This window comes from Patiria miniata, unplaced genomic scaffold (assembly GCF_015706575.1).
Source record: "Patiria miniata isolate m_02_andy unplaced genomic scaffold, ASM1570657v1 HiC_scaffold_19, whole genome shotgun sequence".
NCBI lineage: Eukaryota > Metazoa > Echinodermata > Asteroidea > Valvatida > Asterinidae > Patiria > Patiria miniata.
Window position 1 is genome coordinate 10,304,531 of NW_024037057.1, and position 25,440 is coordinate 10,329,970.

The 25,440-nt window shown below is 41.3% G+C and overlaps 1 protein-coding gene across 1 annotated transcript in view; it reads left to right on the forward strand.

Moving 5' to 3' along the window:
* Window positions 1–16: 16 nt before the first annotated feature.
* Window positions 17–25,440, forward strand: part of LOC119725752 — a 46,244-nt gene continuing 20,820 nt past the window's right edge. The window contains exons 1-21 of the mRNA XM_038197315.1: window positions 17–219; window positions 455–655; window positions 1,774–1,950; window positions 2,664–2,943; window positions 4,237–4,409; window positions 6,706–6,873; window positions 9,003–9,109; window positions 9,714–9,933; window positions 11,050–11,202; window positions 12,538–12,714; window positions 13,315–13,542; window positions 14,973–15,205; window positions 16,461–16,647; window positions 17,507–17,746; window positions 18,551–18,721; window positions 19,146–19,367; window positions 20,467–20,567; window positions 21,109–21,262; window positions 22,705–22,875; window positions 23,742–23,840; window positions 24,873–25,017. Coding sequence (XP_038053243.1) covers window positions 457–655; window positions 1,774–1,950; window positions 2,664–2,943; window positions 4,237–4,409; window positions 6,706–6,873; window positions 9,003–9,109; window positions 9,714–9,933; window positions 11,050–11,202; window positions 12,538–12,714; window positions 13,315–13,542; window positions 14,973–15,205; window positions 16,461–16,647; window positions 17,507–17,746; window positions 18,551–18,721; window positions 19,146–19,367; window positions 20,467–20,567; window positions 21,109–21,262; window positions 22,705–22,875; window positions 23,742–23,840; window positions 24,873–25,017 — 3,605 coding nt within the window. The 5' untranslated portion in view covers window positions 17–219; window positions 455–456. The remainder of the gene's footprint in view (window positions 220–454; window positions 656–1,773; window positions 1,951–2,663; window positions 2,944–4,236; window positions 4,410–6,705; window positions 6,874–9,002; window positions 9,110–9,713; window positions 9,934–11,049; window positions 11,203–12,537; window positions 12,715–13,314; window positions 13,543–14,972; window positions 15,206–16,460; window positions 16,648–17,506; window positions 17,747–18,550; window positions 18,722–19,145; window positions 19,368–20,466; window positions 20,568–21,108; window positions 21,263–22,704; window positions 22,876–23,741; window positions 23,841–24,872; window positions 25,018–25,440) is intronic.

Sequence of the window (25,440 nt, forward strand, 5' to 3'; positions counted from 1 at the left end):
ATGCTTAGAATCCCAAGCAGTTAGTCAGGCCAGGCCTATAGCATGATGGGAGCTTGTGGGTGTTGGTCCCCCTTGGAGCAGTCGGGCCCTACCTGGTGCGTGTTGTGCTGGTCCTGTGTGATTCTAGCTTGATCGCTGTCTTCCTTGCAACAATAGTCAACAACCTGGGAGCAGATTTTTAAGCTGATTTCTTCCAGTACAATTGCCAGCCATTTCAAGGTTTGAGAATTCAGAGTTTCAATTTTAAAAGATTTAAATTGATGCCTTGTAAAAGGTTTCTATAAAGACACACACATATTTAGAAAAGTATGAAGACAAGAATGCAGTATCTACCCAAGATCACCTTTTTTTCAAAAAGTTATAACCTCTGTCCATTTCAAAACCCACAGTGGCGTGTGATGTTAACTTCAAAATTTAAAATGATATTCCAATTTGGTTTCCGAATGTTCCACAGAAATGGCAAACATCTCCTATCTGACCTTGCTCATTGGCCTTGTGACCCTTGACCTGTGCTATTCGACCACGCCTACCGATGCCTTCTGGGGGTTGACTGATCTGCGGGAGCATCTTGATAGGCAGGTGGAGAGTTTCCGTGCCAACGTGCATCGCTCGTTCCAACAGCGGCATCAACGGATTCGAAGATCAATAGACATTGGTGATTTCTCAGCTCTTTTCTTTTTCTTACTCATTTATCATCAGTTCTCACAAGTTAACACCATTTCAAACTGTTGTTCCAGAGACTAGTTCCTCGTAACAAAACCATATTTTCAGCAACTCAAGTCGACCTAATTAAATAATGCAGTCAGTGCGACAGTTCTAGATTGAACATTCTGGATCACATGTATAAATAAAAATTAATTCAACTTAACTGTAACCAAACATTTTTTTTGGAAATTTTTTTGACCAATTTGAAGATCTGTCATTTTGCAATTGTCAGGGGAAAAGAAATTGCGTAAACATTAACCACGATCAAGTTCGGCGAAATGTCCGCTTGTTTTGTATATAACTGCCTGTTGAAGGACGTAAAGACGAAATTCTTGTTTCCTGTGGAATGTAGCCAACATTTATCATTTTATCTTCACTGTTCGGTTTTCTTGTATTTGGACATAATCTCAAATATCACTAATGAGGAACCCACACCTGGTATTGGGATCATATGTTCATGGACACCGACCAAGAGCGAGACCAGCCAAACGGTGGGAGGACTGTGTGAAGTCAGACTGTCAAGTGAGAGGCCTGAGGTCATTGACAGAAGCCTGCAATTTATCCCAAGATAGGAAGACCTGGCACAATGTCATGGATCAGAAGCCATCACACAGTTCCCAGCTGGTGTGAATGTTCTGACCAGGGACCACTTGTGGGGTACCTGTCCTTTGTTCGAGGTACCCCACAAGTGAAATATTTAGAAAATAGGGTACCCCGCAAGTGAAATCTTTAGAAATAGGGACAATGGGACAACAATGGAGGTACCCCGGAAGTCCATCTGGGAGGTACGTCCGGCTTAGTCCGAGTCCGAGTCCGAGTCCGAGTCCGATCACTAATTAAGTGATAATGATTTGGGAATGATATGGGAAACTGCATGCACGCACATGACTGGGATCCTGGAGGTGTGCCAACCCAATGTAAAAGACTGTCAGTTTAGGGGCACTGTACCCATCGTTGAGGTTTCATGGGTTGAATTCTGTTAGGGTAAATGCATGAACCCATACTCTAAATAATTCTTGACCATTGATCGTGTTCGCTAAATAAATTTCATTTGCCCGATTGTTTCAGATTTGGCAGGGACTTTGGAGGGCCAGTCTCCTTTACTGGTAGACAACATCACGGTGGTGGAACATTTCTTTGTCGGCCCGCAAGTCTATGTCATCGTCGGGAGGAAACAAGAGGGTGATGGATCCTACCACAGCACGGCTAAGATACATCGCTTCAACGTGTCCAATTATGCTATAAGTGTGTTGCCTTCTCAGCTTCCTGCCTTTCTTTTATCAAAGCTAATTGTGCCTTCCACCCAGTAATGAGGTAGTCTGAGTATCACCCGTTATCCACGAAGCCAAGTCTCCTGTATAACGTCTGATATGTCAAAGCATGCAGATTTATGGGATTCGCGCCTCCGCCAATCGGAGTCCTCTTTACTAAATTGTGACATAATTTCATTCCCAAATCCGGACTAAAAGTGTGATTGGTCAATTCGAATGTGTTTTTTAATACAAAAACAGCCGCGCGCGTGTCGTGTAACATAATACGGAGCGGGTGATTACAGCCTTTGTTGATGTGTCTAGCCTTTTTGTTTTTTATCCATGTCTAGATGCAACAGCGGGTGAACAACGGAAGTCCCGATATAGAAAGCGCCTGCTGATTGGTCAAAATGTAGAGGTCAAGATGCGGTTGTCTTGCATAATTAATCAGCGAATCTGTTCAAAAATTATAGACCATGCCTTTCGCCATTGTCTATTACATAGAATAGTAATGAGGGGGGGGGGGGCAACAAGTTTGGGCACAGCCCTCGAACAGGGGTCCTGTGGCCATGCCCCGCCCCCTTTTTTATGCCTCTGGTCCTCCAGTAACAATAATATGTAACCAGAAATATGAATTACATTTAGAATAAATCTTTCAGGTACCAAAGATAGTTGTAAAAAAAAAAACATTTTACTAATTGATTTCAGCTGGCGAATTCCCAACCTACGGAGTATCGGACATTGAAACCTTTACCATCAGCGGTCACGTCTACATCGCAGTAGCCAATCAGCTAAGAGATCCAGGAACATACGATGGCTTGTCCAACATCTACCGCTTCGATGCCGTGACCGAAAACGTCGTCCCCGTACAGCAGATTCTGACGCACGGCGCATCCAACTTCCAGTTTTTCGATTACGAGGGAGACACTTACTTGCTGCTGGCCAACATGCGGGAGGATGCATACGCCAAATACCAGACAGAATTAGAGTAAGTTTCAGCATTGCGTTCCCCACTTAGTTCTCAGATCTTGAGTTGTGGTCACACATGTCGAGGCATCCATTCGTCAGACTGGTGTCCACAGTCACACTTGTCTAAAAAGAGTGACTCGGATCAAATAGAGTTTGGTTTCAGACAGGCAAAGTTTTTAGAGTTTATAGTGTCGTTCTTAATTGCTGCAACAGCTTGCAGGTGAGTGACTGCAACAGTGAGCTTTTTGTGTATAGTCACTACTGAGTCCTGACCATTTCATATGCCAAACTTTGTTTTAAATCTTGATTTCAAATGATGCCAGACTTGTAGTTGAGTCCTACACCTGTCAAATCACCAGTGAATCATAGGACAATGAATATAGGGAATGCAGCACATGACAAAGGAATGCCTCCGTCACAATTCATATGAAGCTTGTGTTGTAATGCAGTCCATTTCAAGTCTGTCACAAGTTGATCCTCACAAGTCCTCAGGAGTCCATTTCAAGACATCCAGTCCCAATCAGGTCAATTCTAGTCACAAGCTTTTTAAATGAACCACGACAAAGGCATTTTACAATGTACCTCTGTTATTTTGTTCAATTTTATGTAGTGGAGCCCATCACAAGTGGAGCCCATCCCGTGGCACGTGTCCCTCAAATTAGGCACTTTGTCACTCATTGCTTCTGTAAGGGCAGAGATGGTTAATGTGGGTGATTTTAGCTGCTTTGTGCCGAAATGGCAGCATCGAGCTGTATACTCCCCAGGGAGCTAAGATGGTATTTTATATGTTTCATTGGCCCACTGAGCAGGGTAGTAATGATGTAGCACCTTGAGCACCAATAATGGTAAATACGCGCGCTTTATAAATGCGCATTATTATTATTATTATCACAAGTCTAGTCACAAGTAAATCATATGCCCATTCACGAGTCCAGTCACAATTAAGTAACAGTGGATGAACAATAACAAAGGAATGCGTTTTTCAAGACTCATTATTTGAATAGCTTGTGATTTTAATTTGGACTGGAGGACTTGTGATGGACTCGACTACTGACCCCTGTTACTTGAGACCAGACTTGTGAATTGACTTGTGCTCAACTTATGACTGGATTTTTGACTTGTGATTTACCTACGACCAATGAAAAGCTAATGGCCTATACTCTCTAAACATGCTAAATATGTATCATTATTTGCGATGTATTTTGTATAGGCTGTGAAAAAGAGGGCTGTTGAGGGTCTTTTTTATCTTTTATTTTTTTTGGAACCCCTGTATATGAACTCCATCTGGGTCCCCTTTCTTGTCTTGCTGTAGATTGTACGTTTTCAGCGGTGCCCATTTTGACCACATCACTAGCGTTCAGACCTACGGCGCCACTGCTGTCGTGTACATGGAGATGGAATGGGAACCCTACATCATTGTGGCCCAGTATGTTGACAACGACGGACGATATGACATCGGGAGTATTGTTTACAAGTTTGACACCAGTAAGGAAATTTTAAAATACGTAATACTTTCTTTGGTTCTCTGAAGTAACCAATCTTTAGTGCAACCGTAGGACAACCGTACTAAATCGTAGCGTTATTTGTGGCTATTCATACATATTCTTGGAGATTCGTAGCTCATTCGTGGTAGAAATCTCTATGAATGTCCTACGGATATGCCCGGATATGCCTGGATTCTGCTCAGGTTGTACTACGAATATGTATGCTTCATTCGTAGGATATTTTTGGCCCAATCGGAGACAACCGTGGCGTTAACGTCATTATTCTTACTAATCCCCTTCGATATGCTTCCACAATCCGTCCATATTCTTGACAAACCGTGGTGTATTCGCAGAGCAACTGTAGGACAGTTGTGGCTATCCGTCCTGAAACCATATTGCAGTCTTAGAAAGTCAATTTCTCCATGAATCTCGATGGTTCATCGTGATTGATTGATTCTTGGTAAACCGTGGATATTCGTAGCTTTACCGTAAATGTGTGACATATGGCTTAAGCGGGCTTCCAGATAAGGTTGGCAGAAATAAAAAAAATATTCTTTGGCCAGGAGCCCAAAATAGCGCCAGTCGGAAGTGAGAAACAATATTATATATTATAAAGATTATTATTGGGACGCTTGTATTTTAAAACCATCCTTTAATTTATAACATGGATGGTATGTGTTCAACTCAGTCCCAATAACAAATGTGTTAAAGGTATAGTCCATCATTTGTAAATTGTGCATTTTGCACGTTTGAAGCAACAAAGTGCTCAATATCCGAAGAAGGGTGCTGAACAACTAACCTGATGAGGTTTCAGCTCAGCGTCAGCTGTATATTTTGAAAAAAACAACATTCTAGGATCTTGATTTCAAATCAAAATTGCTGAATCATGTTTTGAATTGGGCCTGAGTTCAGCGCCCGAGACACGTTCTCACTGAGCTGATTGCAGCTACGCGATGTTGCGCACCAATTTGACGAATTATAGCAACCAGGCACGCGTGTGTCGTGCCAATGCTTGCGCGCACTTCGCCTATTGAAAAAAACTAAGGGAAATTTCCAACGGTGCTTCTTAAGACGCACCGTTGGAAAGGCCTTCTTTCGTTGATTTCTTTAAAATGACAGCTTGCCAGAAAGAATAATTTCACAGGGAGTTTAGTCCCCTTACTATCTTTTAACCAAGTATGTTTTTCAACAATAAATATGCCAGTTATTTTTTGGATAGCTGCAAATGATGGACTCTGGCTTTAATTCATAATATGGATTGTATGTGTTTAACTCAGTCCCAATAACGAATGCGTTAAGGCAGAGTCAGAAGGTGATGGTTTTGTGTCACTGGGATAGGCATGAGAAAACCTATTGTTCAATCATTATGGCCAAATTAAATAAGAATGATTATAGGACTGTGTATCAGACCTGGTATCCATGTCCCCAACTGTTGATGTCAGGAACCGGTTCCAGATTAAAGGATCGGGTACCCGACTTTACAAATTACTTCTCAGAGAAAGGTGCGGTATGTCATTTGTGGGGAACGTTCAAAATAAAAACCAGGCTACTCGAGAAAACAAAATATATTTCACATTTTATGACACTCTCAAAAGGTGCACTTCATAAACCTATGAAGCTCACTCTTCACTTGATTCTTGCTGTATTGACACATGTAGTTGCATTATCGTGTGGACCCTTATGAACAATCAGAAGAGCAACTTCCGTGATTTAAATTTTGGGGTTGATTTTCTTTAACGGGTACCCAGGTACCCATGTTTTTCTTTTCAACCAATTGCCGCACTACCCGTAAAGGCATAAAAAGAATACCCATTGAGATACTTGTAACGTAAAATGTCTATTGGCAGTGACAGGCAGCATGATATTGGGAGTATTTTTTACAAATTAGACACTCGTGAGCTTTGGAAATTTACTTAGAAATATCTTGTTAATCACTATGGGCTCCGTGCGCAGACGAAAGAGGGCGCCCTTTTACCTAGCAACGACGTCCCATGGGCGGGACATTTCGCTGGTTGACGCGCACCGTTCCTTGTGTGTGACGCACGTACACCAGGGGATTTGTACTAAGCACACGCAGTGGCCGCACTTTGCGGCAATAAATTGCAGTCAGGCAAGATGGCGTCGGTCGGTCACCCCCAACTGTACTCCATAGACTCTTTGCATGGCAGCCTTTCTTTTAGGTGTGCCCCTTCATGCCCTGTTGCTTTTAACCGGTTTTGTGATTTGACTTGCAGTTCACCCGTGAATAACATGAAATTGGCTGGAAATTGTTCATTTGAATAATTTTTTTAATGGAGATACAGACAAACTCATCAAGGTTCAGACGTTGGCCACCAGCGCACCCGTGGGCATAGAGACTTTCTATATGAATGGAGACTACTACCTAGCCGTGGCCAACTACCAGCAAGTCTCGCCAGATGGGGTGATAGACAACCGGACAGACTCTGTCATATACTGGTGGACAGGTACACAACATTGTTTTTATGTTGTTCAATTTTCTGAACTGTATATGTGATGGGGCCGGTGTTTTATCTTCAAGCAAACTTTTATCCTTGATCCTGATTGGTCGATCCATGGCAACAACAGTGTGATATGAAGCTATATATATTGCACAGTCCATATCGCACCCTGCGTATTGCGCTATTCTAAGGTGCGTGCGACACTCCAGCTGCATGCGCTAAACCGCTAAAAGGTTCGTGTAAAGCAATGGTCTAACATTACTGCCCGTCAAGTTTGCTTGAAGATAAATTCGTTATTGCGCTCGTGGAACACGGAAAATGTAGTGCGTCTGTGTCCCCACATATTCAGCCTCGCACTACAGTATTCCTTGTTCCACTCACGCTCGCGGGATAACTAATATTGTACAACCGAGAGTGCAGAAAACATATGGACCCCAATCACGTCAGGCAACAATTGTTTTGTTATACCATGATAATAGATGCCAAGCATCTGAAATTGTGGATTTCCCCCAGCAGCAATAGCAGAAGTATTATTTTGAAAAGATCCGCGATTACTGCACCGTGAATGTTCGCACAGAATGTATTTTTCATTGCACAGGAACACAAATTAATTTGCCCTTTTCCTATAATAGACCAATCCATTAATCCCTACCTTGTTACATAACAATGACAGCTGCGACCATGGTCTATGCGCGTCCATCAGACTTGCGTACGCGCGTGTGCGCGCTGTCTGAAGCCTCTTACCCAGGCTATTGGTATTACACAAGGCGGTGGAAACAATTAACACTTTCAACAGTGGGGACGATCAAGGTAATGTACATGTACCCCTAGGGTACATCACTCATGTACCACGGGGTACGCCACTCACACAGAATAAATGTATACATGTTTGTGGCACATCACGTGCTCGGTTCTTGACCAATAAAAAATCAAGATCTATTACCGTGGTATAACAAACAATCTTGTTTCTTGCCACTGCTGGTATGGCCCATAACGGGTATATTTGACTGAGGGCATGCTGACCAAAAGAGTGTCTTAAAAAAACCTCATAAAGTGTCCTCTTTTTGACAGCTTTTAACAAATACATCGCAAATATCTATACATATTAAGAGAGTATAGACCATTACCTTTTCAACAATAAAAAAATCTATCCAATCGTGTAGGAATATTTATTGAGTTATGGCCAATTCCAAATAAGTGCCGATTTTTCAATCTGTCCATGGTCTCAATTGTCATTTGTTAGAAATGTAATGGATTTTGGGTGATTTTTGCTATTTTTAATGTTTCAATCTTTCGTTATTTATTTTGTTCATTTTATTTTTTGCAACAACGGTCGTTATCCTTTTGGAAATAATGGTAGTCCTGAAAAGAACTGTTTGGTTAACTTCTTAGATATTAAGTTTGCTGCTCTGTCTCTGCCCTCTACTTTGTAGCCTCTTTTCACAAATGCAAGTTTCAGTTCGTGTTCTTATTGCGGCAGTCAAAATATCAGTTGGCGTGGACAAAATGAAAAAGCTGTACTTATTTTAATTTGCCATAACTCAATAAATGTTTACCCGATTGGAAATATTTTTACATTGTTGAAAAGCTAATGGATTATACTCTAAATATGTCTAGATACCCTGTATAGTTTACTGTTGGCCAGTAGGGGCCATATCATAAGTCCGACGCCTCATAAGTCCGACAAGGGACAAACACTGTTTCGGACTTATGAGGCGTCAGAACTATGAGGCGTTGGACTTATGAGGCGTCGGACCTATGAGGTGCAATAAATAAATGTTATGCCTCAAAAGTCTGACGCCTATAAGTCCGACGCCTCATAAGTCCGAAATTTCAGACTTATGAAGCGTCAGACCTATGAAGCGTCGGACTTATGAACGGACCCCGGCCAGTAGCGTGCACTCAGAAAATAGGCTCAATAAATAGATTTTATCATGTGGGTTTCTTTGTTAAGTCTAGGCGGGAAGAAAAAAAGATTGACAATAGCAGAATCATTGAAATATCACTAAGACTTCACTCGAGATTAAAAAAAAAATTGTTCCATTTTTGTCTCCCTCATTTTATTGGGGAAACCAAAGCAAAAATAATGTAAAAATGATGCAGTTTTGTGATCTAGTTTTCTGTTCATATCCCAGGTGTGCAGTTTATTGAATACCAGCGGATCCCGACACAGAGCGCCACACAGTGGGAGGATGTGGAACTTCCCAACGGGGAGATTCTTCTAATTCTGTCAAGCTTCCAGGTAACATCCTAAATGAAATTTTCCCAACAAATTTTTGGCTCAGTTCAGAGAGAAAACTATTTTAAATGGAAAAGGAACACCATCAAACTAAAATAATGATAAACATAAGAGGCCTCATGATTAGCCAGCCAAGCTCAAGGTGGCATCTGCTGGGAAAAACCCCAGCAAATACCAGTATAAGAGGCGTTCATGCAAAATGAGACCGAACTGGGCAGAGGTTGAAAAGAGGGTTTGCGGGTATTAGAAAAGAGAATAAAATTGTCATTACAATACTGTTTGTTTTCCTATACGGACATTCCATTGACAAGTTGTGGCTGTTAAAGTTCACATTTATTGACATGTCAAAAAGGGATTAGCGTGTTTAGACGTTCACCCGGAGGCGAGTTGAGGCAATCTGGACGTCTTCACCAGTCAGCCATGCCTGCGCACAAAAACAGCCAGTGTGTTATCACGTTTTCCTGCACAAGTTAACAGCGCATGTAGCAGTTCAAAAATTGTTGCCCAATCAGTTTTAGAGTGACATATGAACCTAACCATATATATAAATTTCCACAGACAAATACCTTGACTAAAATTGTCTAAATGTTTTCGTTTGCAATTTCAGGATGTGACCATTTACGAATTCAGCGTGAACGCAGAGTGGGTCCCGAGTGATGAACAATTCACGGACATCCCCAGCGTTAGAGGAGTTGCGTTCGTCCAGAGTATCGAAGCTCCGGATGGCTTGTTTGTTGTCGTTACCGACAGCCAATTACAATCCAGCGATTACTGGAACGGAACCACAAATGTTTTTAAGGTCGTCCCAAGTCAGGAATTGCCATATGGTTTGTAAAAATTGAAAGATTTTGTCTTCTTCTCAATCTAGGTTTCTTTAAGTTACGACTTAAAATGCATGTGCATTTTCGAAAGATCCTTGTAGTTCATTAACAAAAAGATTTAACATTAAGAGTGAAATTTTGATTTGTTTTTGAACATGTCATGAAATTTGACCAAAAAGAATACACATTAAGGAAATGTGTAATTCTTATATCCTTATTTTAATTTAGAAAGAGTGAAAGTTTGATTCGTTGCTTAAACACTTAATGAAATTTGACAAGTTTTGGTTTTTTATCTCCATTTATTTTTAATTTACAAAGAGTGCAATTTTGATTCATTTTTGAATGACCACTCAATGAAATATGACCAACATGCTTCAAGGATATTTAATGATAATTTTTGTTTCAATCCAAAAAAAAATTACGTTGTAGTTAACTCTATTACCAAAAGTCAAACTGTACATTCAAGTTAGTCCCCTTGTCAACTCACAAGCCAATTGTCAATCATTTACAAGTGACCTATACCCTTTGGGATTTAAAGTTGAAAAAAAATGTCTGGTACACTGACTTGCTGAGAATGCTTGGCACATTTTAACTTTGCATTCTCCAGACCAAAGACACTGTTGTTAATCACATGATTCGGGGCAAGCTCTTGCATAGTTACGTAAGAGACGCTCAGCACCAATACATTGCTCACAATGGGTGAGAATGGCACGAAGACACCAGACCATGCCGGAGCTGGGGGTTGCTAGCATGGTTACACCTCTATGTTCCGACACCCCTATGTTCCGACTGCACATATTCCTATTCCTAACCCTAACCCTAACCCTAACCCTAACCGGGAGTAACACAATCTAGGTTGTCGGAACATAGGGGTGTCGGAACATAGAGCAGTCACCGCTAGCATAAGGCTTGCCCCAAAGCACGTGATATAGTAACAGTCGGTCGGGAGAATGCAAAGTTAACACTTGCAAAGCATTGGATTAAGTCAGCATTCTAGATTTTATTCAAATTTAACTCGCAATGGCTAATTGCAACTATAAAGTTACTGTGGTGCTGATTTTACCATGCTAACATTAAAATCTTTTATGACTTACGGAATATCTTGAAATTTTTGACTTGTAGTTCCCCCAGTATCTGCTACAACAAAGTGTCTCCGCTCCCTCAAAGACCGGCTTGATTCAGCCACGTCCTCCATCGACGATCTCAACGACAAACTTGAGGGCACTTTAAAGCTGACGGGGGATCAAGATGTTGTCTCCAAGTTGGTCTTCAGAGGTATGTACCCACAGTTTTCTTAGTAAGGGCAATCTTAAATTAACTTTTTTGTTTTTATGGAACTACAGGGTGAGTAAAAAAAACGAAACCCCAATGTCGGGACCATTGTTTTAGTGAAGTTCTGCATGTAGCACTTTCAAAATCTAGGATATCAAAGCCCAATTCGCAAGCTTTTTTTAGTACAAGAATCATTCAAATCACGCATGTACTTTTGAAGTTACAGAGTTTTAAACATAATCACTGTTTTAAAGTTCTGTCCACAGATCACAAAAAAGGTGTGCGTTCTTTCAGCAAAACGAAAAAAAATTCACACACATCCTTATGTGATTAAAAACTAACCTAATGTCTTACTGTTCCTGAGAAAAGATGCAATTTCCCTGGTTTACATCGGACACTGCAGACATTTTGTGGCATAAGCATATATATTTCAAGCCGTCTCTATTCAATGTAATGTACACCTTGTCGCATAATACACACAGCACCAATAGTACAAATGCTGTTTTTTACACGTCCGCAGAATGCGAATCACTGTGCGACAGGATTCACAACTAGCACTCACAGCTTGATTTCTCTGGGACAAAATTGTGGTCCCCGACATTCGTTCATGCATGGTTCTCGCAAGAATGACACAAAATTGCCCAGTTTTTAAAGGATGGTCGTGTGGACGTTAATATCCTACTTTTAAATGCTCTTTGCAATTAACATAATTTTGTTTCAAATGCATTTTTGAGACCAATTGGGTGCATTCCAGGCCATGATGCCCCTTTAAAGGTACAGTCCATCATTTGTAATATGTGCATTTTGTTGGTTTGAAGCAACAAACGTGCTCAAAATCTAAAGAAGGGTGCTGAACAACTAACCTGATGAAGTTTCAGCTCAGCTTCAGCTGTATATTCCGAGAAAAACAGCATTCTAGGATCTCGATTTCAAATCAAAGTTGCTGGATCATGTTTTGAATTGGGCCTGAATTCAGCGTCCGAGACACGCTTTTACTGAGCCCATTGCAGCTACGCAATGTCGTGTACCGATTCGACGAATAAAAAAACGAATTACTAACGGAAATTTCAAGAGGCACCGTTGGAAAGGCCTTCTTTCGTTGATTTCTTCAAAATTACAGCTTGCCAGAAAGAATAATTTCACAGGGAGTTTAGTCCCCTTACCATCTTTCAACCAAGTATGTTTTTCAACAGTAATGACGTCAGTTACTTTTTGGATAGCTGCAAATGATAGGCTGTAGCTTTCATGTTTTGGTTTGTATTTCTGCTCCAGTCAGTTTCTGTCTTTGTCCCTAATACTTTATTATTCTCTTATGATTATTTTTTTATTTCTTTCAAGGCGTCGTTGTGGCTGAACAGACTCAGAAGGTCAAGAATCTGACAATCAACCAGGACTATTCCTTCAACATTGAGCAGCCAGTCATTGACAACAGTGTTTCCATCGACAACACACTAGAGAGACTTCTTCCGCGAAAGGACGACGTCGTTACCATCAGTGGAGTGGAAAACATAACCTGTAAGTAATCTTTGTCTGGATAATGACAAATCTAGCAACATCACAAAACAATTCTGGTCAGTGAAGTGTAATACTGCGCAATGGTTGATCCTGCTGCAGAAGACCACACAAATAATGGATTTTTCATTGTAATTTATTGAATTATTCTGGTTTTCACATAACCAAAACTGCAATATAGCCAGTATGAATGAACACTTGCGAAGAAGCTGGGCTATTAACATAGTTTTCCATAATATTTGTCAAAAAAGTAAAATATTTGAAGAAAATTGAGTGCAAAGTTCGTACGGCTTTGCTGTGGAGCTCCTCGTGATTCCATGCCCAAATATGGTGATCTCTCACGGAATTCGTCCAAAGAGATATCAGTGGCAGAACATTTTTGAAAAGTGAGCATAGTTTGAATGTAACAACAAGCAGAGTTGTAGGTTTTCCTGAAGTTTACTGACTGCTAGTTTTCAAATCGTCGGTTGCACCACGAAGTGACATATTATCTATGGACTTTGTTACTTTGTGGTGCGACCAATGAAATGGTAAATTTCAACCTATTGCTCTACATATATGACATATCTTTCATTTTACTAATCTTATTTTGATTTTGAACAGCCCCACTGGTCTTCACACAAACACTCCTCTCTGAAAACACGACAGTTGTCACCATGACCACCACCAATGATCGCATAAACGGCATCGACATTCCCAACTTGAACGACACGTTGGTCAAGCTGACCGGAGACCAGACGATTGATGGCAAGGTGACGTTTGGCAAGAACGTGTCACTGTCTAACGCCCACCTGCATGTTAACGGAGAGATAGACGGAATAGATGTCCCAGGTAAAATAATGCTATTCATGTAAATTTGATAAATGTAATAACTAGTTTTCCCGCTGCTATAACAGATTCGAACCAGCCAGCTGACCCTGGCAAGCTCGTTCAATTCATTTTTTTCAATTCATCCAAATTTATTTCCATTCCACATTTCATAAAAAAGAATTAAATATAGATTATCACTCAGTTTAAAGTAAGTGGATATTAAGAAGTTACGTGAAAAAAAGATGAAACTGGAGGCATGTTCCGGTAAGGGGTTACTTGAGCTGGGAATGCCATACAAGACAAAGCGGACGGACAAACAGACAGCAACGCGACAAAGCATTCCGACAAACAAAACACTAAATCAAACCTTATAGCGTACTGTACAACAGTTTTATAAGGATTAAACAAACTCAATAGCCCTAAAGTCCTGAATCCTCCAAATTCAATACGATTTTGCATACCCCCTAGAGAGTTAGGGGTAAGGTAACACAGATAAGTATTTTACGAAGAGCAGTTGTACAGGTACATTTTAATTTTCGTTTTAAATATGTTAAGTGTAGTTGAGTTTCTAATGTCATTGGTTGAGCGGTAAGCAATAGTAAGCAGGAGGTCATGGGTTCGAGTCCCATCCAAGCAAGCCTGTGAATTTTTGTCTTGCAAGTCCTTGGACAAAACTGAGTGTACAGTGATTTTTTAATTATGTTAATGAGTGGCAAAACTCAATATTTAATAAGAGGAATTAGTTTTCTGACAATTTGATAGCTTGTTCTTAATTGTTTCGACCGTATTGTGGCCATCAGTGTGATACCTTGCAATGTGGCATGGACACGTTTATGGCTTCTGATAGTATTGGGGCTAGACGTTGTTATTTGTTTGATACGTGATAACCTGCCGCCGCGATAACCTGCCGCCATGAGAGGGCGCTATCACAACCAACCAATATCACCAATGAACCCGTCAGAACAATGTCTAGGCCAAGTCCTTTTGGTTGTGTAATGGGCACACCTGTTTGGCCATATATGCAGCGCACAATTAACAAAATTCTCAATTAAGAAAACTCTCAAATTTGTTCCAGTGTAGTATAAAAGATTCAGCAAGACATGTGTGCAACTTCACTGGTCAGCTTTTTTGTTGTGTGTAGTGTGTGTGGGACTGAAAATGGACCGTAATTGCCTGCAGAAGTCGTGCATGCGCACTAGTCTCCCCAATTTTCGGGGGGAGTTTTTTTTAGGAATTGTCCTAGACGTTGTTCTGACGGGTTCGTGGGTGATATTGGTTGGTAGTGATAGCGCCATCTCGGGGCGGCCGGTTATAGCGACGGTGGGTTATTGCGTTATCAAACAATAACAACGTCTAGCCCCTAGACTAGGCTTCTGACTATCACCTTATGAATTTCTCCTTCATCCTTTTAAAAAACGAATTACATATATATGTTTTGTTAATGATTGCAGATGATGTTATGACCATCAGCAGCACGCAAACTGCCAATGGCTTCCTCACGTTCACCAATGCAACCACCTTCACCAGCAACGTGAGGGTGGACGGGGAGGTCAACGGGCTGAATCTGACCACGGATGTTGTCACCACGCACCTGGACCATGTGGTGGCCGGAACGAAGACTGTCCGCCGTGACCTGGAACTTGTCCAGGACGCAACTGTGGCGGATGGAATGACAGTGGATTCAGTGAGTTTATAAATAGACTTTTAGGGGATTCCTTGGATGCGAATGTTGTCCTATTTCCTCCAACGAACTGAGTCACTGACTGACTAGCTGAGTCATTGACTGACTTTGCTGATTCGCTGGCTGACTCTCCGAGTCACTGACTGACTCGCTGAGACGCTGAGTAAATTTCATGTCTTAAACTGAGATTTTGAGTTCAGATTGACTAGGTATAAAGCCTATACTTGTTACAGGGTAATCAATCATAGACATTAATTTAGGGTGTTAAACTTAATTCATAAATACCTCAGACAGTTTAGCTATTCCTATTGGTCGAGAGCCCGTCACGTGGCCAGTCTTAAACGGATGATAAAGACATGGCTAGCTGGTCTTAAACACTTTTCCAGTGTCACAATAAAATGTGGACTCCTAAAAATCCAGTGCCTCTTACTGTTACATTGGTTGAACGTTCACAATCCTCACGTATAGGCATGCGCAACACTACCAGCGAGTCAGAATTTTATAGTTCTAAATTCAAAACGCAACGCTCCAGGTGCGTTCTGCGCGACATGCTACGCGCGCGTCAATCTCCATAAAAGGGTTGTTTACATCTTACTCGCCAGCTGAACACTCCATTATTTTGCTAGAGGGATGTTTCAAAAAGCATGAAGTAAACTTGTTGAACAAAATCGGGATTTTTTGAACAAATTATTTGATATTTTTTACCGAAAAGGTATTTATGAATGGGAATAAATATGTGCTCGGTCGGTATTTATCACTCTGTTTAAGACCGCTTAGAGTCTGGGTGCTGATAATTACCCTCGCCTCCGGCTCGGGTAATTATCAGCACCCAAACTCTAAGCGGTCTTAAACAGAGTGATAAAAACCTCCGGAGCACACAATTATTCCCTTATTATATGTATTAAATAAGTTCTTGGAAGGTTTATGAATGAAAGAACTCACTTTTTGAGTCTTTACTAAATTCTTGAAAACTATTGTGGCATGCATGTCCAATGCATTTAGGTATGCCTTTCTCCCACTTTGGCATTATTGAGAGAGGCACTTGCACACCTTGTCCATATGCAGTCAAAGGTTATATTTTCAGGGGTTTCTTTTTTCAAGATTTTTCTTTGCACCGTAAAAATAAATCTGAGATATTTGACAATGGTTGTCTATTGGAAGTGGATTAAGCTAAGCTTTCATTGGCACATATTTAGATTGCAAGCCGTAACGATGTAGATCTGTCACTTTATCTTTTTTTTTCAACGTAATTTTCCAGGTTGACCTGTCCACATTTGCGTCTGGTGCAGTGTCTCGGACCAAAGGAGGCACCGTGTCAGGGGTCATAACCTTTCAGGGTGGGGTCAACATTGAGGGTGAGTTGAAGACTGATCTCGTGGATGGGGTCAACGTGACAGAATTGGACAACAGTGCGGTACTGAAGCACACAACGCAGACCATTTATGGTGAGTTCTAGGCTGTTCATGTATGTATTCTTTTGTTGTTTCCTTTCTGTCTTTCAACTGTTTTATTCCCTTGTGGGTGGTATGTGTGGCTAGAGCATATCCCTCGTCTCTCACCACTGCGCCCCTGGTTTGTCCCAAGCTAGAACCATATGTAAATTGGTTCTCCACTTTTTAAAGTGGGGAGGGAGGGGAATACAATATTGTTTGCACCCTCCCCCCCCCCCCCACTTTTTAGCCTACAAATGATTCTATAGCTCACAATATGAAGTGAATATCAATGACTCCAAACTCCAAAGTGATATTTTAATGATAACGTTTTGGCTCCAAAAATTTGGTAACAGTGGTCAAAATGGCCTCAGATCGCACCACAGAGTGTCTAGAATCCAAAAAAGGCTGTTACCACGTCACGCTCGCAATACTTTTAATCATGGTATGTCTGTTTTGAGAAGCAATCGATGATGCTCTTGCAAAGGTTTTGATAGTTCGAATAGACCATAAGGTTCGATAGTTCAAATCGACAGTACAGTTCCACAATCCTAATTGACAATATCAAAGCTTATGAGCCTTTTGACTGTTGCATCAAAGGTTCAGATGTTCCTTATTGCAATTTAAAACAAATGAATCCACGGGTTTAGGAAATTTGTGGGTTAAACCTTCAAATTAATAAATCTTTAGACAGGCATTTTGAAAGGTTTCATGCAAGACTTTCATGCCAGACGGCCAGAGCTTATTGTGCACTTGCACAGGTTATGGAAGTTCTCCCCAGAAGCACTTCTTTTTACAAAACTTGCCACAAGTTCTCATCACATTGTTATCACGTGCGGAGCCATGATTTTCTATTTCTGTCAACAATTTGCAGGTAACAAATCCATCAACGGTAACCTCATCGCAACAAACGACATCGGTGCTTACAGCAAGATCAACGGCGCCCTACCTTCCGAGTTCGTCTTGCTTCACACCCCCGGCAGGACCATCCGCACCCCAGTCCGGTTTGCGCAAAATGTATCCGTGGAGGGAGACATCACGATCAACGGCCGACTAAATGATCTGAAGATACCCGATGACGTTGTCACGATAAACGACACGCAAGATATCTACGGTAAAATGGAGTTGAGTTTGGTAGAGGCTAGGGACCTCAGTCTCCAAATGTCTGCCTTTCCACCCTACCCTTCTCCTTTCCAAGAATGGAATCGTAAAGTTTCGTCCAAAAAATTCTGTTCCAACCCAATTACAATTTACTGAAATTGTTCTCAAAAAAATCTGCCCTATTGGAAACTACCCTGCCTGAAATTCCATTCCCCAACCTATGCATAAAACTATCCTTAAAACTATCCTTAAAACTTTCCTTAAAACTAAAAACAAATTTGATTTGAGGATGCCAAAGAAAATTAAAATACTATACAAGCATTTATGATTCTCTCACATTAAAATTAAATTAGGTTTTGCCCTTCACCGACTAATGTACATAGCAGCGGGTACCGCATTAAGTATTCTTAAGATCTTGTTAGCTCGGTGGTCGAGTGGTAAGACATCTGCACTAGAAAGCAGGAGGTCGTGGGTTCAAGTCCCACCCAAGTGATTTTTTCCAACTTTCACTAGGGAGGTAACACACTGAGTATACAGTGTTTATACGTCGGTGAAGGGCAAAACCTAATTTGATGTACATCACCCTGACGCAAAATTCGATCTTACTATAGCTCTGAGACCATTTTGTTGCAGAACAGCGCAATCTGGTCTCTAGTTTCACATAAGGCACCCATTTATACTCCTGGGAGGAGGGAGGCAATTGCAGTAAAGTGTCTTGCCCAAGAACACAAACTCCATTTTCCCCGTCGGGGTTTATACCCACGTACCATCATCCATGGATCGGACACCGTATAACCAACAGATTTTATTCCCCCAGGTTTGGTTACTTTCACCCAGGACATCTCAGTGACCGGCGACATTGAGATCAATGATACGGTCACTCTGGCCGGAGTGGACATCAGCGAGCTGCCAGTCACAACGGTCAGCATCTCTGACACTTCATTGCAGACCGTGTCGGGGGTCAAGACTTTTACTCAGAATGTAGATGGTGAGTTTATGAGATAGGGTCTCCAATGCAAGTGTTATGTTCATGAATGTGATATGCTCTGGCAAAAACAGACCTATGTGTACATAGATAACACAGAAACCAAAATTAAGTTTTGGGTTATGCATGTCTCGAACTTGAACACCTCTACAGAAGAAATTTAAAAAGTTAACTGTGAGTCAAATCGCAGTACGAAAATGTTATAATAAATTTTAGATTACAAATACGGGAACAAAATCACCTAGACATTGTTTTCTGGGTTGTATCTCCTTTCCAAGCTCTGCTTAGAAGTGTCTGCTTTTGACAGAATAGTTTAGTCACAAAATTTACTTTTTGCTTGTTTAATGGTAAACATTGGTATAAATATATACATACACAAGAGATAATATATTCAGAGTTCCTTGTTCATTCTTATGTAACCCTTCAGCATTGGGCAACATTACCGTGGACCAGTTGATCAACGGCGTAAACCTGACCAAACTGCAGCGGCAGATCCTCTCACTGACTCGACCCCAGGTCATTGACCTTCCAGTGGAGGTCAGAGGTCGGCTGGTCATCAGAGGAAACCTGCAGCTTGTCAATGACACTATCGACGGGTACCAGCTATCGCGGGACCTTGTGAGATTGGATGACGACTCCAGTATTACAGGTTGGTGTTGATTTGTGCCATTGTTCAGGTCGAGTTAATGGCAAGTCAATCGTAAGTCAATAGCAGGTTAATCATAAGTCAGTCACAAGTCAGCCACAAGTCAGTCACTAGTCAGTCACAAGTCAGTCACAAATTAGTATAGTCAGTCACAGGTTAGACACAAGTCAGTCACAAGTTATCACAGGTCACTGACAGGTCACTGGCAAGTCAGTCGCAAGTCGATCAGTCGCAAGTCAGTCGCAAGTCAGTCGCAAGTCAGTCGCAAGTCAGTCGCAAGTCAGTCGCAAGTCAGTCGCAAGTCATGCAGTCGCAAGTCAGTCGCAAGTCAGTCTCAAGTCAGTCTCAAGTCAGTCTCAAGTCAGTCGCAAGTCAGTCGCAAGTCATTCACAAGTCATTCGCAAGTCAGTCGCAATTCAGTCATTCGTCAGTCATTCGTCAGTCACAGGTCAGTCTCAGGTCAATCACAAGTTGTCTCACATAATTCAGTCCAAAAGCTAGTCTCAAGCTATTCACCTGAAGGCCTGCCTTTCTAATAAAAAATTATAATAACTGGACTTATAGAGTGCCAAATTGCCAAAGGATACAAGGCGCTTTTTGGTTACCCTGCTCATTGGGCCAGTAAAACATTCCAAATACTACAGCTCGATGCTGCCATTTCGGCGCAAAGCAGCTAAATCAACCACAACAACCATCGCTGCCCTCACAGGTACCCATTTACTCCTGGGTTGGGAGAAGCAATGAGTGACAAAGTGCCTTGCCCAAGGGAACACGCACTGTAGACGCAGGCTGGACTCGAACCCAAAACCCGCGGAATTACCCGCAGACCTTGAATGCAATGCTCCAGACCACGAGGCCATAGCACTCCACATGCATGTTCATCCCCTAGCTGTTACTTGTGGTTGGACTTATGAACTGACTTGTGAATTATTTTAAGCGGACCAGAGATGAACTTGAGGATGACATTGATGTTCAAAAGATCTAACATACTTTTGTCTTTCTGGCTGCTAGTTTAGTTTGGTACAATTGTGCTACATAATGTATAAAAATTCCCTTTTTTAATGTACTGTCTGTATCCCCATTTGTTATCTATAATCAACAGGCTACAAGACCTTTAAGGATTTTGCTAATATTAGTGGTGATCTGTTGCTGGGTCCAGGCATCAACATCAGCGGTGTGGACTTGCCTGAACTCAACCGAACGGTCAGTGGAGAGCGGGGATATATCCCCTCACAGAACAACTCGGACAGTATTGCTCTTAAAAATTACATCCATGAAAGGCAAACGCAATGTTAGAATTGTTCATCTTTTACACAACATTCCCGTCACTTAAGCCATGTGTTCATGACATTTGATACTGACACATACCAAAGTGCTATAACACCTCTCACAACCCAAAGAAGAATGTTCAAAAACCTAACCTGTTGAACTTTCATCTCAGTGCATATTACACTTTTCGAGAAAACAGTGGCAACCATGCACAACCTTTGATCACGAAAAACAATTGCGTCCATAGCACTCTTTTTTTCCCCAAAAAATCAGTCAATTGACTGATCGTTCGAAATCCTCTAAAATGTCTTGATCTTTTTAATGACAGCAAGTCAGATGAAAGAATTTCACAAGGTTTTGTACTAGTGTGATCTTTAATCTGAGTAAGATTTTGGTAATAATTCGGCAGATTACTTTCGGGACAAGTGCAAATGTTCCTGTATGCCTTAAACATTCTCTACATTTACATGAACAGGTTATCAAGCTTGTTGCAGTGCAAACCATTGACGGTGACGTGCTGATCAAGGATGACGTGGCCATGAAAGGGGACCTGGAGATTAGCGGGACGGTGAATGGCCTGGACATCTCGGAGGACGTTGTCACCCTCGATGGTACCCAGACTATCACAGGTAATGTCACAGGCAGTCTGTCTGGGCCTAATGCCTATTGTGTGTAATTGTTTGTCAGTCCACCCTTTGTTTATATTATTGTTTGTTTGTTTGTTTGTTTCTCCCTGTAGGTTGGTTTGTCTGTCTCTTTAAGTTCTTATACAGGTAATGTCACAGGCAGTCTGTCAGGGCCTAATGCCTATTGTGTGTAATTGTTTGTCAGCACATCCTGTGATATCGTTTGTTTGTTTGTTTGTTTCTCCCTGTACGTTAGTTTGTCTGTCTTTCTTTAAGTTCTAATACAGGTAATGTCACAGGCAGTCTGTCGGGGCCTAATGCCTATTCTGTGTAATTTTTTGTCATTCTATCCTCTGGCGGTGTTTGTTTGTTTGTTTCTCCCTGTACGTTGGTTTGTCTGTCTTTCTTTAAGCTCTTATACAGGTAATGTCACAGGCAGTTCGTCGGGGCCTAATGCCTATTCTGTGTAATTTTTTGTCAGTACATCCTCTGGGGGTGTTTGTTTGTTTGTTTCTCCCTGTACGTTGGTTTGTCTGTCTTTCTTTAAGTTCTTATACAGGTAATGTCGCAGGCCTAGGCGTCGGGGCCCGATGCCTATTCTGTGTAATTGTTAAAATTGTCGGTCCATCCTCTGTTATTGTTTGTTTGTGTCTCCCCCTCACATTGGTTTGTCTGTCTTTCAAAGTTTTATACCTCAAAATTTCAGTGATATTTTTCTGGTTTTGAAATTATGTAAGATATGCCTCTGTCAGCTTTGGCTTCTCAAGATCATGCTTCCATCCAAAACGCTGGCTTATTTTCCTTATGATAATTTGACATAAAATTTGTTATCAATGGAAATTATCAAGATGCCCAACACTTCACTAATTATGCCAGGGATGATGTAGATTGTTGCAAATATATAGTCAATGTTTGAGATGAGAATGATCAGGTGAATGTGTGGACAGCTGACAGGCTGTCAAGTGAGGAGTTGAGGAGGAGAGTTGGAGTGGAGGGGATCGGTGTCGTGTTGAGGACACATAGGCTGAGGTGGTATGGTCACGTGGAGAGAAAGGAAGATGCTAGCTGGGTCAAGAGGTGTACCAGCATAGTCGTGGGAGGGCCCACGCCCGTCGGCCGTCTGTGCAAGACGTAGCAGAGTTCTGTTACTGATGACATGCGTCTGCTTGAGTCAATGCGAGGGACGTGACATGCAGACAGAGCCAAGTGGAGGAAAGCCATAGGAAGAAAGCAGGCCAACCCAGAACAGACTGGACAACGTCCTCAAAACCGACGATGATGAATGTTTGTTCAAAATTAGTCAATGAACGTTTGCCACATTAAAGTGACTGATCTTTAAAACTGATGGCAAATTAAGTTAAAAGCTATCTTTTGCCACCCCCCCCCCCCTCCCCCCAATCCTCAATGGTTAATTTCTATTTCTTTTTCTTTTTTTCGTGTTACAGGTGATATAGAATTTGACTCCGTCACGGTCACTGCGGATGTCACGACCTCTACTCTCAATGTGTCCGGGGAGGTCAACGGGGTCGATTTGGATGACCTGTACTCGGACGCAATCATGACCGATGGACCGGGGGTGTCGATCACCTCCCCTGTGACCTTTGACCAGTTGCAAGGTCAGTTTCCTGAAGGATTGCAGACTTCAAAAAAAGGGGGGAGAGGGGGATTTTGACTAGAATAAAACATACAAGTTGAAACTTTATTAATTAACCCTAGCCGAACTCAACCCATCAAAGTTCAACAGCAGGTTTTTGTTTTAATCTGTTGGGATAGGTACAGTACCCCTAAACTGATGGTCTTTTACACTGGGGTTGGCACACCTCCAGAAGCTAAGTCCAACAGTGTGTGTGTACAATTTCCCATTTGGGTGTTAGAATTTGCCAGAATGGGTATGGTTCCTAGTAAATTAGGCTGGGGAGTAAGGGTTAATAGAAAAACAAATTCAATTTGTTGAAGAACACGGAGAAGGCCACTTGAAGAAAAAAAATGTATGAGTAAGGAGTTACAAGGAAGAGGCTGCTTTTTTTTTACAGCGCATCATGGAGCAAAGTTGATGTCCATTTGTAGACATTGCCAATATTAGCGGCTCCCACTTTGCACCAGCCAACAAAAGTGACATTTTGTTATATTTTTGATGTGTCCAGGCCTAAAAAAAAAAAAAGATTAAAAATTTCCAATCACAAAAAAATAAGGAAGGGTTCAGATTTTTAGCAATAGTTGTTGCAATAAAAATTCCCCCTCTTCCCAAAAAGGAAAAAAAAATAAAGTGTTTCATGTAAAAAAAAATTCTTCAAACTGTATTCAACAATTTCCAAATACTTCAAAATAGACTCACGATTCAGCATAATCTTTTATCCATTTTGGGGGGGCTCTCGGCTGTATTTTTCGTTCCCTCTTAACACCCCTCCCCCTCCTAATTCCCTCAAAAAATATTAAGTGTAGTTCTTCACAAGTTATTTTTATTTTTATTTTTATTTTGCAGTGGACAATGGGCTACAGGTGGGTGGCACAGTGGATGGGGTCAATGTCACGGATTTCGCAGAAAACGTGGTCACTCTGTCAGGAGATCAAACAATAAGCGGTATGTGAAAAATGAGAAATCAATCATTTGAGAAAAGGGATCATTTGTCTGGATGTGAAATGTATATTTGAATTAATTGGGTTTTTTGCTAGACCTCGGACTGACTGAGTCACTGACTGACTGACTGAGTCACTGACTGACTGACTGAGTCACTGACTGACTGACTGAGTCACTGACTGACTGACTGAGTCACTGACTGACCTTTGGCGGTGCCAGACTCTAAAAAATATTTTTTGGGGGGCAAGGAAATAAATTAAAGCTATAGTCCATCATTTGCAGCCATCTGAAAGTAACTAGCGTGATTATTGTTGAAAAACATACTTGGTTGAAAGATAGTTAGGTATGTTAGGGGACTAAACTCCCTGTGAAATTATTCTTTCTGGCATGCTGTCATTTTGAAGTAATCAACGAAAGAAGGCCTTTCCAAAAATGTAAATTAGTAGTTCGTTTTGTTATTCGGCAAAGCGCAGGCAAGCATTGGCACGATGCACACGCGGGCGCAGTTGCTGTAATTCGTCGGATCAGTGCGCGACATTGCGTATAGCTGCAATTGGCTCAGTGAGAACGTGTCTCGGACGCTGAATTCAGGCCCAATTCAAAACATGATTCAGCAAATTTTGATTTGAAATTGAGATCCTAGAATGCTGTTTTTCCCGGAATATACAGCTGAAACTTCATCAGGTTAGTTGTTCAGTATACAATTAGATTTTGAACATTTTCGTTGCCTCAAACGAACAAAATGCACAAATTACAAATGATGGACTATATCTTTAAGAAGGCAGTCAAAAAAATGCAACTTAGAACTGTAGTCGTTTTTATGAATGAGAAATAATCAAACCTATTAATGGTGTATAACAAATGTATAACAAATGTACAAAGACATTGGCTGCACACTATCTACAGCTGTATAAATATACTGTATAAATATACTTGTGTTTTGTCGAGATTGATACAACCTCTTTTGCTCCATGGTTTCTCCAAATTCCTCTTTGTTTTAAGGAAAATATCAATTTTTTTAATTTTTATTTTAAGGTACATTGGAGTTCACATCTGACTTGGCCTTCTCTGAGAACCTGACTGTTCAGAATGTCAGCGGAATCCATTTCGACTCCTTCGTTGAATCCGTGGTTCTCAAAGATACAAATGGTGTCATAGCTGGAGAGAAGACATTTTCAAGGTGGGTTTAACGGAAATTTTACACAGATATTGTTTTGTTTGATTTTATTGGTTGGCCTTTATCTGATGGGTGACATAACTGACCTATCGCCGTAGAATTGCATTAGAATCACATGCGAAATGCGAAAATTCCGAGACAAACAAAAATTAGTGTACAAAAAATCCATAGGGTTGTCTAAGGGGCGTGGCTAACTCGCAAGCGGCGATAGGTCAATTGCATAAGGCCTATCAACAAAGTTGTTTGCGCTTTATAATAAATGTTAGCTGATCAGGGACACCCTAATTCTGTGCCTGTTTCTACAGGGGCGTAGCAAAAAAGGGAGGGGTTTGACATCCCCCCCCCCCAATAATTTTACCCAGTTGGCACTGAGAGCCTCAGTCGGTAAACGAACTTTTACGGGGCCCCCATTGCTAGAGGAGGGGG